This window comes from Notamacropus eugenii, chromosome 5 (assembly GCF_028372415.1).
Source record: "Notamacropus eugenii isolate mMacEug1 chromosome 5, mMacEug1.pri_v2, whole genome shotgun sequence".
Classification (NCBI taxonomy): domain Eukaryota; kingdom Metazoa; phylum Chordata; class Mammalia; order Diprotodontia; family Macropodidae; genus Notamacropus; species Notamacropus eugenii.
This window is the reverse complement of record NC_092876.1, coordinates 8,494,808-8,509,973: the sequence shown is the minus strand read 5'-3', so window position 1 is coordinate 8,509,973 and position 15,166 is coordinate 8,494,808. Positions and strand designations below refer to the sequence as shown.

Sequence of the window (15,166 nt, the reverse complement as noted above, 5' to 3'; positions counted from 1 at the left end):
GACTTTCCTCTCTCCACACCTTTAGGTAGAAAACCTTAAAAGGATAAGAGGCTACCTTCTGAGGCCCCATTTCTGGTCAGTCTGGGGACAGTGATTAGCAGTGTGCTCGATTAGCTTAATAAAAGCACTTGGTTCCCACTATGTCCATGGACTTATACGAGTGGTACAGAAGTGGACTGCAGGGATGGTCACTTCTATTCATTCTTATTAGCCTTATGTTGGATTCTATAGGATCCTTGCTATAGATTCAAACTAATTTAACAAATTTCCCATCAGTTTTGCCAGATATAGATAGTGGAAGTAGGCATACCACAAAATCTGTCAGTCACATTCACACGGAGAGATATCAGATCTTATCTTGGGCCAGTAATTATTGATTACTTTCAGGGGTAGGAGGGCATCTGTGATTAGGTGGAATTTTGGCATCATAATAAAAGACAAAGAAAACCGGACCAAAAGGTTTATTTGTGTATCTGGAGTGTATATAAGTAGAGCAAGCGATTATGGTTTATAACAATAACTGACATACCTTATTTTGCAAAGCATCTTACATAATATGATATCATTTAAACCCCACAACCACCCTAGGAAATAGGCATTGCAGGTATTCTCTCACTTTATAGATAAGCAAACAGGGTCAGAAAGATTGAATGACATGCCCATGGTCAAAGAGCTAATAAACACTGGAGGTGAGACTCAAGCCCAGCTTATTCCTTGCTCCAAGTCCAGCACTCTAATGATTCTATACAAAGCAAAGGAGGAGTGGCAGTGAGGAGGAATTTTCAGGGAGTACAGTAGGGAAAAGCACAAGATCTGGAGTCATAAAATTTGGGTCTGAACCTGACCTCATCCACTTACTAATTGTATTATCTTTAACAAGTCATTTTCCCTCTCTAGGCTTAAGCTTCCTCAACTATAAAGTGAGAGGTTTGAATATAAGGTCTCCAGGTATTTTTCCAGCTCTAATTAATATGATCTTATGATTTAGAGAGAAATAAGAGGGGCACCTAAGGGCTAATAATTACCTTTATCACCTTGATGTGCCTAGGTCAATGCTGATAACCTGATATAGCTCAGGGCCCATGAAGAATCTAACCTGGTATTCCTTTTATGCCATAGTCTAATAAGGCTAGTCACAACCATGTGAAAAGGCAGCTACCCAAGTTGTGACATTGGCCCTTTCCATCCATACTTTATTCTTAGAGTGAGCTCTCCCCACAGGTTGAAGTCTCCTAGAATTTCTCATGTTCTTTTGCAATAGGAAACAAATTTTTAAAAATAGAATTTCATCCTTTATCTCCTTTTGCTGACTAATATTATTCCCTTCCACAAAATAGGAAAGTAAGATTAAATGATTTTGGAGGGCCTTTCAGCTATGACATTCTATAGTTCTACCCAAGACCAAAATACAAAATAGTAGGAACTATAAATTGGACCCATTCACATCCAAGGTAAATCAATATAAATCTTAAAGAAACTTCCAGGATGAGATGCTTCATGTTATTTTCATATCTCAGGCAAAAAGTTATCTTGGGCAATTTTCCCACTATCTTTCAATCCTTTATTCCAAAGGTATTCAAATTAATTTGTTTTTCTTAAATAACACCTTAGTGCTTTCATTAAAGAGATTCTTTTGGAAATCTTGTAATTTAAGCATTGGTTGAAACTAGCACAAGTTGCTGTACTGACTAACACTATGTTACTGCTGCCTGATGGCAGTTAACATGTATTACTGGATGCATAAAAAAAGTTATTTTGATCTATTAAAGCACCAAGCAACTTTGTACCTAGTGACAAACTGACATACTGATTCTCTAGTACTTAGGAATGAGAAGTCAACATATTTTTCCTACATCATTACATCCCTAGTTAAACATCCAGCATAAAGTTTCTGATGTCTGATAAATTTTGAAGCACATGCCAACATTATCTCTTAGCCTAATTACAGGCTTCAATATTCATTTTTAAATAAGTCATGATTAATGCTTAAAGTTTAGAAAGATGCTTACAAAGATGTTTCCTAAGTGTTGAGCTGGTGCTAAATGCTTTCCCACATTCCTTACATTCAAAGGGTTTCTTTCCAGTATGGATTCTCCTATGTTCAGCAAGGTGGCCCCTCTGACGGAAAGCTTTTCCACATTCATTACACTCAAAGGGTTTTTCTCCAGTGTGTATTCTTTCATGATCCCTGAGGACTGAATTACTTCTGAAGGTTTTTCCACATTCATTGCATTCATAGGGTTTCTCTCCAGTATGAATTCTGTGATGATTGATAAAGGATGTTTTATGGCTGAAGTGTTTACCACATTCATTACACTCAAAGGGTTTCTCCCCAGTATGAATTTTCTGATGTTCTGTAAGGTGTCCCCTCTGGCTGAAGGCTTTCCCACATTCATTGCATTCAAAGGGTTTCTCTCCAGTATGAATTCTGTGATGATTCCAAAGGCTTGAGTTATTGCTGAAAGCTTTTCCACATTCATTGCATTCATAGGGTTTCTCTCCTGAATGAATCTTCTGATGATTAATAAAGGATGTCCTATGACTAAAACTCTTCCTACACACACTGCATTCAAAGAACTTCTCTCCAGTATGAATTCTCTTATGTTCAGTAAGGTGACCCTTCTGGCTGAAATCTTTCCCACATATATTACACTGAAAGGATTTCTCTCCACTATGAATTCTCTGATGTTCAATCAAATGGAGGCTTTTGCTGAAATTTTTACCACACTCATTACACTCAAAGAGTTTCTCTCCAGTATGGCTCTTCTGATGTTCAATAAGGTGTCCCTTCTGAAATAACACTTTTCCAGATTCATTATGCTCAAAGGGTTTCTCCCCAGTATCAATTATTGGATGTAGAGTAAGATTTGAATTCTGGATAACAGTGTTTCCACATTGGTTAAATTCAAAGGGTTCCTGACCAGCATGAATTCTCTGTAGAGCAAGCCTGGCCTTATGGCTTAAAGTTTTCCCTCTTTCTAAACGTTTTAAAAATTTTTCTCCAGTATGAACTCTCTGATGGTCAGTAAGGTGTCTCTTCTGTTTGAATGCTTTCTCACAGTGATTACAGTTATAGGGTTTTTCTCCAGTATGAATTCTCTGATGATTCTTAAGAATTGAGTTATTGCTGAAGGCTTTCCCACATTCATTACAGATGTAGGGTTTCTCTCCAGTATGGACTCTCTGGTGCTCAGTATGATGCCCCCTCTGGCTGAAAGTTTTCCCACATTCATTACACTTATAGGGTTTCTCTCCAGTATGAGTTCTCTGATGTAGAGTAAGGTATACCCTATGACTAAAAGCTTTTCCACATTCAGTACATGCAAAAGGTTTCTCACCAGTATGAATTCTCTGATGTTGAATAAGATGTCTTGTCTGGTTGAAGGTTTTTCCACATTCATTACATTTATAGGGTCTTTCACCAGAATGAATTCTTTGATGATTCCTAAGAATTGAATTGTTGCTAAAGGCTTTCCCACATTCATTACAGATATAGGGCTTCTCTCCAGTATGAATTCTCTGATGTTCAGTAAGGTGTCCCCTCTGGCTGAAAGCTTTCCCACATTCATTACATTTATATGGTTTTTCTCCAGTATGAATTCTCTGATGTAGAGTAAGATACACTCTGTGACTAAAAGCTTTCCCACATTCAGCACATTCAAAAGGCTTTTCTCCAGTATGGATTCTCTGGTGTTCATTAAGGTGGCCCCTCTGGTTGAAGGTTTTCCCACATTCATTACATTTGTAAGGTTTCTCTCCAGTATGAATTCTCTGGTGACTCCTAAGTATTGAGTTGTTACTGAAGGCTTTCCCACATTCATTGCAGATGTAGGGTTTCTCTCCAGTATGAATTCTCAGATGTTCAGTAAGGTGACCTCTCTGGTTGAAGGCTTTACCACATTCATTACAGTTATAAGGTTTCTCTCCAGTGTGAATTCTCTGGTGGTTTCTAAGGATTGAATTATTGGTAAAGGATTTTCCACATTCATTACATTCATATGGTCTTTCTACAGTATGTATTCTATGATACTGAATAAGGTCTGAGTGGTAAGTGAAGGGCTTCCTGCACTTACCATATTTACAAATAGAATAGGATATTCTATTATGTTTATTTAGTTCTGAAAACTGTTTGAAGTTCTTAGTAAGTGTATCATATTTATGGAGAATTTTTCCTATTGGAACCCTCTGTGGTGGAACAATGATTGATGCTAGACTAAACCTTCTTCCAAATGTATTACATTCATTAATATTCAATTCATCATTAGTTTTTGTGTGAAATATTGTAACTTCCTTGGATTGTCTATTCCAGGTGCCCTTCAGCTTTTCTTGCCCAATATCACATTCCCATGCTCCTCCCAACTTGCAGGACCAGGGATAATTCTTCCTTATTATCTCCTTAGATGACTCTCCCAGAGAAATATCCTGCTTTTGAATCCAGTCCAAGTTCCCACATCTTGTCTTTTGAATAATAGAATCTGAAAGAAACAAACAAAAAAGCATCAAAATCCATGGTTGTCTTTACTGTAATTAAGGTAACTGCTTATATTAAGTCCTTGATTTGACTCCTAAATGAGCAAAAATGATTACCAATTTGGAAAAAGGAAAGTACTCTAAAGAGAGAAGTAAAGTCCAAGACATGTAAAGAACTAGGAAAAGAGCTTTCAGAGACTAAATGACTTAGATTCAAGAGTAATAAAAGCATTTGTAGATGCATTCAGAGAACAACTGCTAGGATTTTGAGAGAAAATGCTTCAAATGCTCAGAAAAGAGAAACAAGTTGATTCTGGAAATTCTGAACTGTTAAGCCTGATACCAACCTCTGCAAAATTCAGGAAACTATTAAATAATACCTGGAGTGACGTTTAAAAATAAAAAGAACTACTCAGGGTTGATTATGAACAAATCACTTAGGCTAAGAATGAGTCAGGAATCTGATCTGTTATTTCATTGTTACACGGAATTTTTGAGTGAAAGAACAAATTATAGTCCTAGGGATTCTAGAGGTAAACTGACTTGCCCAGGGGTGCATAACCAATGTGTGTGAAAAGCACATTGAGAGACTAAACTTAATCATTTGTTCATAAGATTTCTAGACTGAATGAAGAATAAACATATAATAACAGCTGTAACTCTACAGGATGTACCAAAGGTTTTAGTACAGTTTTATGCTTTAGCAGCTTAAAGTTTGTCAAGTGCTTTACTTATATTCTCTCATTTGAGCCTTGCAGCAACTAATATATTAGGTGGATGCTACAGGTGTCATTACCCTATTTTAGGATGGGAAAACTGACACAGAGGTAGGAAGTAGCTTGGTAATAATCCAACAAGACAAAACTTTTGAAAAACATATGTAACTGTTCAATACGTCAATGGAACAGGATTGGAGAGCTTGTTGGATAGAAGAGCTTGTTTGAAAGGTCTGGAGATTTCAGCTGACTACAAAATAAATGCATTGTAGCCACTAAAAAATCTACCACTTTTTTGAGCTCCATTTCTAGATGGAAAGTCACCAGATTAAAGAAAATTATGCTTACACTATACAACACACCATTCAGAACACATTATGAGTCTGACGTTAGATTCCAGGCACATTTTGAGGGGGACATTAATAAAGAACAGTGTAACCACGGGAAGACGACTGGAATGGTAAGAAGTGTCTGGAAATAACATCTATATGCAACGGGTGAAAAAACTTGGGAGGTTAGCATAAGGAAGAAAAATATTCAGAAGAAATAAGATGGCTACCTTAAACTACTTGAAGGGCTATCACATGGGGGAGATAGGACTTATTGAAGAGAAATCTAGGACCAACAAGTACAAGTAACAGGAAAGTAGGTTCTAGCTCAATATAAAAGAACATTCTAATAATCAGACCTATCTCCAAATAGAACTGACTTTCATCAAATAATGACTTTGTCACCTCTGGAATAATTCCAACTGAGATTTAGATGAGGATATAGAAGATATTATTCTTTTTGGATATGAGGTTGCATCCAATGATCTCCAAGGTCCCTGAGATTCTATAATTCTCTATAATGAGAGACAATGAATTCAATTAACTGTCTCTCTTTCCTTCCCTCACAGGATCTATAGACTCTTAGGCAATGGACTTTTCTCTCCTTTACTCTCTGAAACATACCAGTACAATACATCTCTTCTTTTATTTTGGTGACAGTGATAATTTTGTACTCCCTGGTCGCTAACATGTCAAAGAATAGCTGCTATTCCTATGCAGAGAGCGAAAGGTGAGGCTTTTAGAGTCATTTAATAAAGACTTAAAATGTAGGGGAAACACATAAAGGATGAACACAGGCAATGAGTAGAATAGTTCCAGGAATGTGTGTTAGAGATAAAAAGGGAAACCATAAGAGAGGTGATGGGAGGGGATGGTAGAGTAGAAAAGAAGCATCAGGGATTAATGAAAGTTATTTGGGGTTAGAATCAAGGCCTTCATCACTTCACATCTGAATTATTAAACCAGGATCCTAACAGTCAGTCTTATCTACAATGCACACTGCATGTTTATACTTTTATTTGACATTATTTTCATCATAGTGGTCATTTGCCTGACCAGATGGTCAATTTCTTCCCAACATGAAGCAAACTAGTGCATGTCAAAATTATTCTGGGAAGCATTGTAATGTTAATTATGTTTATGAGAATTAAAGGTCTTCCTAGTCCATTAATGGGCCTACCCATTAGGGGAAACTTAATTAGAGGAGACTTGTAGTATAGGAAGGCTAATGCCTTTTGTTAATTTCTAACTGGTTCACAAGAGTTGTGGTATCCTCCAGCTCTTAAAAGTGTATATATATATTCTGAGGTGAGGTTTTTCTTTGGGTCTTAGTTTTTGGAAGAAGGTTTGTGTGCCAGATGAGACTCTGGACAGCTGTTTTAAGAAGCCCCCGGGCTTTGAAAATCCAGATATTGGTGCTTCTCTCTCTGGTAATGATGTATGCATTGCCTGTGGTCAGACAGTTGGAAGCCCTGTCTATTGGTCCTGCTTGTATTTTCTCTGTTGGTATATGTTTGATCAAAGTGATTGCTGGCCTCTCAAAGTTGCTTTCCTTTTAGAAAAGTAGATCTAAGAACCTGTGCATCAGGCCCTCCTGTGTGTGCTATAGTCTAGTGCTATATTCCTACTACAAGATGATAAAATAATGGTAAATGACCAGCTAATCAATCAATAAACATTTAAAAGGTAACTACTATATCCCAAGTAGGATTTGCGGTGCTAAAATGACTTTTGGTTAATGAATTTTAACTTGTTAAAATTAAACAACCAAGGCATATGAGGAACCTTCCTTATGCTTAGTAGCCTTAGCCCATTTTTCTCCACCAAAGTGGTGCCTTTGAGGAGAGATCTAGTTCATTTCAAAGGTGCTCTACTGAGCAGTTCTAGCTGTTGTTTGGAATGACCCTATATGTACCTGAACAAATGACTTGTGGTGGGACTTCTGTATCTGATGTCCATGGTCCTTCCCCTCGCTCCAGCTGGGATATCACATCTGGTTTAAAAACTGGAAACCCTGATCAGGTGAAAAGACATGAAAATCTTTAGGAACACATTCTCACTTTAAAATTCTAAGTATCACAGACTCTTAGAGTTAGAAAGGACCACAGAGATTGTCTAGTCTATCATCTGCTCTAAGCAAATCCCACCTACAACATATCTAATAAGTGGTCATTCAACATTGTGTGAAGACATCTAGTGAGGGAAAATATGTTAACTCCACTGAATTTCTTGGAAGCTTTCATTGTTCGGAAACATTTCATTGTTATTTCCTTTATCTCGAGCCAAACTCTGATTCTGCAGTTTCCACCCACTGCTTCTAGTTTTGCCCTACACATCAAGCAAAAAGTTCTAATCTTTCTCTACAAATGTCATTCAAATATTAGAAGATGACCATCATGTCCCACTCTCCCATTTCCCAATCCCAAGTCTCCTCTTCTTCACAGTATACATACCTTGTCCTATTACCCCATCCCTTAGGTGACATGAAGCTTTTTACTATCCAGATGGATGCTCAATCTTAGAGATTTGTTTCTTAAACTTAAACTTAAAACAATACTCCAGACAGGGTTTGACTAGAGCAGAGAACCACAGAGCTACCATCTCGTAGACTATACACACTAAGCTTCCGTCAATGCAGCCAGACAGATTTTGCATCATGGGACTGCCATGTCACACTGTTGATTTATAATAAGCTTTTTTTTCAGAAAAACAGCCATCTGTATTGTCTTCTCCCACCGTGTTCATGTGAAGCTGACATTTTTGAACCCAGGCATTAGATTTTAAATTTATCCTTCTTATATTGATTAGCCTTTGCCCACATTCTGGCCTGATGAGAGCTTTTTGAATCTGCACTCTGTCATATACCATGCACCCCTTCTCCCTGACTGCGTTTTGTGTTATTGGAAAGTTTGATAAGCATAACATTTGAGCCTTTATGCAAATCATCAACATAATGTTGAACATCAGAGGTGCCTGGGGCATTTCACTAGAGACCTCTTGCCAAGATGATACCAAACCATTAATGACTGACTATCCTTTGGATCCAGATATTCAAAATCTAGTTATCTATTTGTCCATGAGGAGAGTAAGAAAGAATTTTATTAAAATCTAGGTAAACTCTACTCAGCATTTCCCTAATGTACTAGTCTTGTAGTCTTGCCAAAAAAAAAAAAGGTCAAGTTAATCTAGAATTCTCCATTACTGATCAAACCATACTAATACTTTGCAATCACCACTTACTTTTTTAGATGTTTACCAATCGTTTATTTAAAAATATATTCTGGGCTCAGATTCAATTTAGCTGAGATTCAGTTTGGCCTGTTTGTTAATACAAGTGTTACAAATGCTTAGGCTCCTTAACAGTCTACCCAATATGGCAAATCTTGAACAAACTTGTACTTTGGTTGAAATGAAATATATATATATATATATATATATATATATAGAGAGAGAGAGAGAGAGAGAGAGAGAGAGAGAGAGAGAGAGAAAGAGAGAGAGAGAGAGAGACAGAGACAGACAGACAGACAGACAGATACAGACAGACAGACAGACAGACAGACAGATAGATAGATATAGATATAGTTTTACATGTAGACATCCTGGAATCTTTCCAGGAATTGACATCAATCTCACTGATGAAAAGCTTGGACTTTTCCTTCTCTGTCTTTTAAAAACCAGAACAATAAAAATGACTAAGCACTCCAAATACTCCATAATCTTTAACAAATGACAATTCACAGATACCCCAATAAATAGACTGGAGTTACAAGGAACACCATTCTTACCCAAGGAGACAAAGTTTTTATAGTTCTCCAGCATCACATCTCTGTACAGGTCTCTCTGAGATGGATCCAAATGTCTCCATTCTTCCTGAGTAAAGTCCACAGCCACATCCTTGAATGTTACTGATCCCTGAAATATTAAAACAGATTACTGCTCCTCTTTATGAACCAACAGGAGAGATGTGAAGGTAGAAGAACAGAAAAGAACTGGTTCTCAATGTTGAGGCTTTCAGTGTGTTGTACAAAATATCTGTTGAGTATCTATTTATTATGTGCTGGATTTTGTACTAGATGTGGGAGCATACAGTTTTATGTTATAACTCAAGTTCATCTATTCTTAACTTCTTATATAATTTGGCAGTCTGTTGAAACTGAAGGGCCCCTTCTCAAAAATATATCTTTAAGTAAGTGAAAGAAATGCTTAATTTTTGAGATAAGTGAAAAAAATGTGGATTTTATTTCTGACTCAAGTACACAGACTCCTTGAAATCTATCCATTTAATCCTGAGGAAGTGGTAGACCCCGGGTTAAGAATCTCTTACTGATGGCATCTTGCATCAGAGCTGCTCACCCAGAAAGAGACAACCCATCTAACAGTCAGGCAATCATTTTAGAAGAGGTCAAGGCATGTTGAAGTGCCACAGACACTTATTCCAGAAAGACAGATCAAATGAGACAACACATATGAAGTGCTTTACAAACCTCAAAATCTTAGATAATTACTAGTTACTGTTAGCATAACCACCATCATCATTATTATTTTAACAGAGAAGACACTCTAAAAATTTTTTAAGGAGTGGGAACTTTAGCAACTGAAAGGAGACAGTTATTCAATCAAAAGAGAGCTGATACTAGTAATTGATTAGTTCCAAAGAGCAACAGACCCCAGGAACCCAGGCAAACAACCTACCCAGAAATGATGCTGTATCTGAGGAGCTCGGTGAAGACTCCAATAGGAGAGAACAGTTATTGAGGTTCTTCATTTCCAGTTATGAGTTGGCTTGGTCACATGTGTTCCCCACATGTGTGACTCACTACCACTGTACTCAAATTTAAGCTCACTCTTTTCACAGACATGATGTGTATTGGTGGTAATACACAATCTCTACTTATCCTAATGTGCCATCATAGTAAATGTCTATGGGTTATGTGTGTTCTACTAACTAATCTTTAATGGGAAAAACAGCAGCTGGGGCTCTAGAACCCAAAGAAGGTACTAGTTGTTTTCTGGCAGAGTGTCCTAGAGGGAGTAGTACAAAAGTATATTTAACAGTCCAGTAATGTCTGTTCCCTTCTGAACAGCCTTCTGTTCTCTTCTGTGTATTAATACTTTTTTCCTTATTTTTTTCTGGGATGGGGGGGTAACCATTTCCTCCCTCTCAAAATTCATAATTCTTCTCCCCCCAAATAAGAGCTCTTCTTTGTAACAAATCCATATAGAAAAGCAATCCTCCCATTGGCCATGTATTAAAATTATTTCATTCTGATTCTCTATTTTAGCACCTCTCTGCTGAGACATGGGAAGCATGATTCATCATCAGTCATCTGGACTTATGAATGGTCCTTATGTTTATATAGTGCTTAAGTTTTTCACAGTTGTCTTCCTTGATAGTGTTTTAATCATGGTACAAGTTGTGCTTCTAGGCTGTTCCTTCAGTCTGCATAAGTTCATGCAAGCCTTCCCAGGTTTCGCTGCATCTATCCCTTTTATCATTTCTTACAGCCCAACAGCATTCCAATACATTCATATTGTAATTTCATTCATTCAATAAACATTTATTAAGCACTGACTATATGCTTAATATATCCTAATTGTTCAGTCGTTTCCCATTGGATGATCATCCACTTTATTCTAGTTCTTTGCTATAACAAGAAGTGTTGCTATAAATATTTTTGTACATTTCAGATCTTTCCCTCTTTCTTGGAATTCTAAGGGGGATATATATATATCAATAGTGGTATAACTAGGTCAAAGTAAAGGAACAGGCTAGTGACTTTTGGGGTGCAGCTCAAAATTACTTTCTAAAATGGTTGGATCAAATCACAGTTCCAACATTAATTTTGCGCATTAATGTACGATTAGTGCATTAATGTGTTTGTTCTCCTGTAGTCCTTCCAACAGTAGTTGGCATGTCATAGTGCATACAGAATTGGCTGCAAAGCCAGGAAGGCCTGGGTTTAAGTCCCACCTAGCATATACTGGCTATGTAATACTGAGCAAATCACTTAATCCCTCAGTGCCCTAGGTAACTGTCAAAGATGAAGTGTAATTTTTTTTCAATGAACAAGAATGAATTTTTTTCTCCCTCATACCTCCCAGTTCATCTCCACTGGGAAAAAAACAAAACAAAACACCTGTCACAAATATGAATAGTCAAGCAAAAAGAATTCTCTAATTGGCTACATCCAAAAAATACGTCTCATTCTGCCAGGATGAACAAAGAGTCCAACACTTTTCTGTGAAGAGGTGGATAGCACAGTTCATCATAGGTTCCCAGGAATTATTAGTCATCGTATTTATCAAAGCTCTTAAGCCTAAGATTATTAGTTATAGACAAACTGCCTATCTACATTGGTAGCATTTCCTTATCTCAGAGTTCCCCACACCAATGAAATTACAAGTCCAGTTCCTATCCCCTTCCCATATTATTGGTGATTTGGAACATTTTCCCCCATACAATTTTTATCTGGGTTTTCTTATCTTGAAAACTATCTGTTACTACTTTCTAACCATTTATCTATTGAGGAATGGCTCCTATTTTATATACCTTTACCAATTCCCCATATATCTTGGACGGTAGACCTTTTCCAGAAAAAAAAAAAAGCCTTCTGTGAAGATATTTTGCCCAATTGATCCTAAGTGTAATGATTTGGTTTATTAAAAAACTTTCTATTTTGGGTCATCAAAACCATCCATTTTGCTTCTCTGATCCTTTCTTTCCCTTAATTGGCCAAGATTTATTCCCTTCATATCTACAGTTCTAAAGGATATCTCCTAGCTTGTTCCTCTAACCTGTTTATGACCTTTTAGATCTAGGTCACGTATCCATTTAGAGCTTATAAAGGTATCTAATGTGAGATGCTAGTCTAAATTTCAGGAACTTCTCTACCATGCCACAGAAGTCTCTTCACTGGACACTCATTCTACCTCTGGACCACTTCTCACATTGTTAGTACCCTTGCTCTCCCTTTCTGATTGGCTAGCTCTTCCCAGGATCTCTATTTTTAGAAGGTCCAGGTTATTCCTCTCCAGATTGTACCCTTGAATCATCTCTGCCATGCCCTACTTCCATTACTTTCCTTCTCCACCTTCTATGTTTTAGTTCCATCCTTGAACACAGGGATTTTTCTTTCTACTTGTATTCTTTGTGCTTAGCACAGTGCCTCCCACATAGCGAGAGTTTAAGAAATACTTGCTGACTTGACTGGCCAGATGGCTTTGGCTTCCCTGCATCCCCAAGCAGATTTGTCAAATCCTTGGGTTTACTGAATACTGTGTTCAGTACCACATTGGATCCCTCTGCATTCTTCTTTGAGGTTTTGCCCATAGATGTTTTCAAGTCATGGTCTTCTGGGTTTGTCGTGAGCTTCCCTGTTACCATATCGGCTCTTCATGTTTGGATTCTTTTTCTGTTGGCTCATTCTCCCAGTGTAATCCTTGATTTGGGGCTTTATGTTAGCATTGGCCTTTAATCTCCTCTGGGGTGGTGGGGAGAGGCAAGGGAGGGCAGAGAGGTGTCAGATCTGAGCTTCTGCAGCTTTTACAGCTCAGTCTGGAGGTTTGTAAGTTTTCAAAGTTTCCAAAGTGGTGTAACTCAGGGAGAGATCTGTTTGCTGCCCTACTGGTTTGAGTTCTGCAGTGCCTGACACAAGGCTGGACTTCTGTAGTTGTTTCAGTAAACTGTTGCTGGATTTGTCACTGTTAACCTACTGGGAGTTTATGCAAGTTCAGAGCAACTGACCTGTTTGCTCCCCTTGGGTCTTGGTTTCCTGTCCTGGTTTCTTTACTACAGGCTTATGTGCTGGACTAAAGGATAGAACTGAAACTTCATTCTGTTCCTGTACTCAGAGCCACATAACTAAATTTATGGAATTTGTTTTGTGCTCAGTACTCAGCTAGGGCTCTGTGCTCATTCACAGCCACTCCTCTGTTCCCTGGATCTGTGACCTGGAATGGAGTAATGGGTGACAAGACTGCCAGATGGCACCCATTCCAGATACTAGTGCTAATTCCTAAGTCCCCTGTGATTTCTTTCTTCCCTGGTGCTCTTGATTCTCTTTCCATCCTGGGCGCTGCAATGTTCTCAATCTTGCCATTGCTGCCAGTGCCACCATGCTTTGTTCTTGCCCAGCCCCCACTCCAGTGTCTGCAGACCTGTCTTTCTAAGCTGTTCTGGACTGGAAAAATGACTCAGTGACTTCTTCTTGGCTTTTCTGATCAGAAATTGGTCTAACACATTTTCTATGTTGTGGTGGAGGAGGTGTGTTAGAAGAGCTAGACACAAAATGCTTACTTGTGCTCCACCATCTTGATTCCACCTCCAGGTTTGGTACCTCATGTGCTAAGCTATTAAAGCTCTTTCCGTTTCCTCCTTCCATAGCTCTCTTTTCTAGTTTTTTTCCTCAAGCCCTCTCTTTCTACTTATGAAAATATTTCTTAAAAAAAAAAACTTGTTTCATCTCTTGTAGGAATTCTAGTTGAGTTTGGATCCAGTCTGTTTATCTTCGAGGCTTTGCTTGTGGATGTTTTGGAGTTATTCTCTTCCGTAGTATTCTAGCCAACTTCCTGATATCTCTTGAGGTTAGGGCTGGATTCTGTGGCATTCTGGAAGGAGGTCTGGGTTGGTCCTGTTGTTGCCATATTGATTGTTGTGTAATTCCTGGATTTCACAGACACAGGCTTGGGACCTACTAGCTTTTAATTCTCCCTAAATGGTCTGATCTAGGGCAAAGTGTGATTGTTGTCCCCTGATCTGAACTCTACAAATTCCTGATCTGGGTTTGGGTCTAAGCAAAAGTAGACGCTGCTGGATTCACTTCCTATTAGCCAGATGGAAAGCTCTCTTTGCTCAAAGTGGCACAATTGTAGGCTCCCCTTTGGCCTGGGATTCCTGCCCTGGTCATTCTTTTGCAGGGTGTGTTAGAATCTGGATCTAAGACACTGCTTTCCTCCTGGAGTCTGAGCCATACCTTTGCTACTTGCTTCTGAAGTTTCTCCTTTCTAGATACATAGTCCAGGGCCTAATTAACTGGGAAAAGTACCCCAAGCACATATTCCCTTCTCAATTTATCCTTGATCTTTGACTGGAACTGAGTAGTGGGCAGTAAAGCTGCCAGTGGGCACCTGTGCCCCAGTGTGGTGCTCTGGTGTGGGCCTGGAGCATATCCCAGTATGAGTCTGGGGCCTCTCCATGCGCTAGTGCATTGCCTTTCTAGAATGCTCCTGCCTAAATGCCACTGGCCTAACCAGTGTCTGAAGAGCTCTCTGTCTCCCTATGTTGATCTGGGCTGTACAAATTACTTGTTCTACTTTTTTTTTTTACTTTGTCATTAGGATAAAATCTGATTCATTTTTTAGATCTGTTCAGAGAAGTTAATTTGGAAGAGAGCTTGCTACACTGCTCCTGACTACTATGCCATCTTGGCTCCAAATTCTATTATTTTGATAAACTTGGTATATCTTTGTAAATATTCAGCTGTTTCATTAAAGTTACCTTTTTTTGTTGGAACACAAATACATTGCTGGTGGAGTTGTGAACTGATCTAACCATTCTGGAGAGCAATTTGGAACTATGCCCAAAGGGTGTAATGTTAATGGAAGGTTAATGGTGGGTTGGGGAAAGAGTTAAAGATTTTCCCTGTCCATTAA

General features: G+C 38.3%; 1 protein-coding gene across 3 annotated transcripts in view; it reads right to left on the bottom strand.

Moving 5' to 3' along the window:
- The window catches only part of LOC140503261 (uncharacterized), a 36,314-nt gene that overhangs the window by 835 nt on the left and 20,313 nt on the right, over positions 1–15,166 (bottom strand). For 2 of the 3 annotated variants that reach the window (XM_072607063.1, XM_072607064.1), the window contains exons 4-6: positions 9,301–9,427; positions 7,431–7,529; positions 447–4,475 (exon numbers count right to left, since the gene is read on the bottom strand). In XM_072607063.1, coding sequence (XP_072463164.1) covers positions 1,987–4,475; positions 7,431–7,529; positions 9,301–9,427 — 2,715 coding nt within the window. In that variant the 3' untranslated portion in view covers positions 447–1,986. Of the gene's footprint in view, positions 1–446; positions 4,476–7,430; positions 7,530–9,300; positions 9,428–15,166 lie in introns of those variants that run through there. The other variant, XM_072607065.1, reaches the window with a different exon arrangement.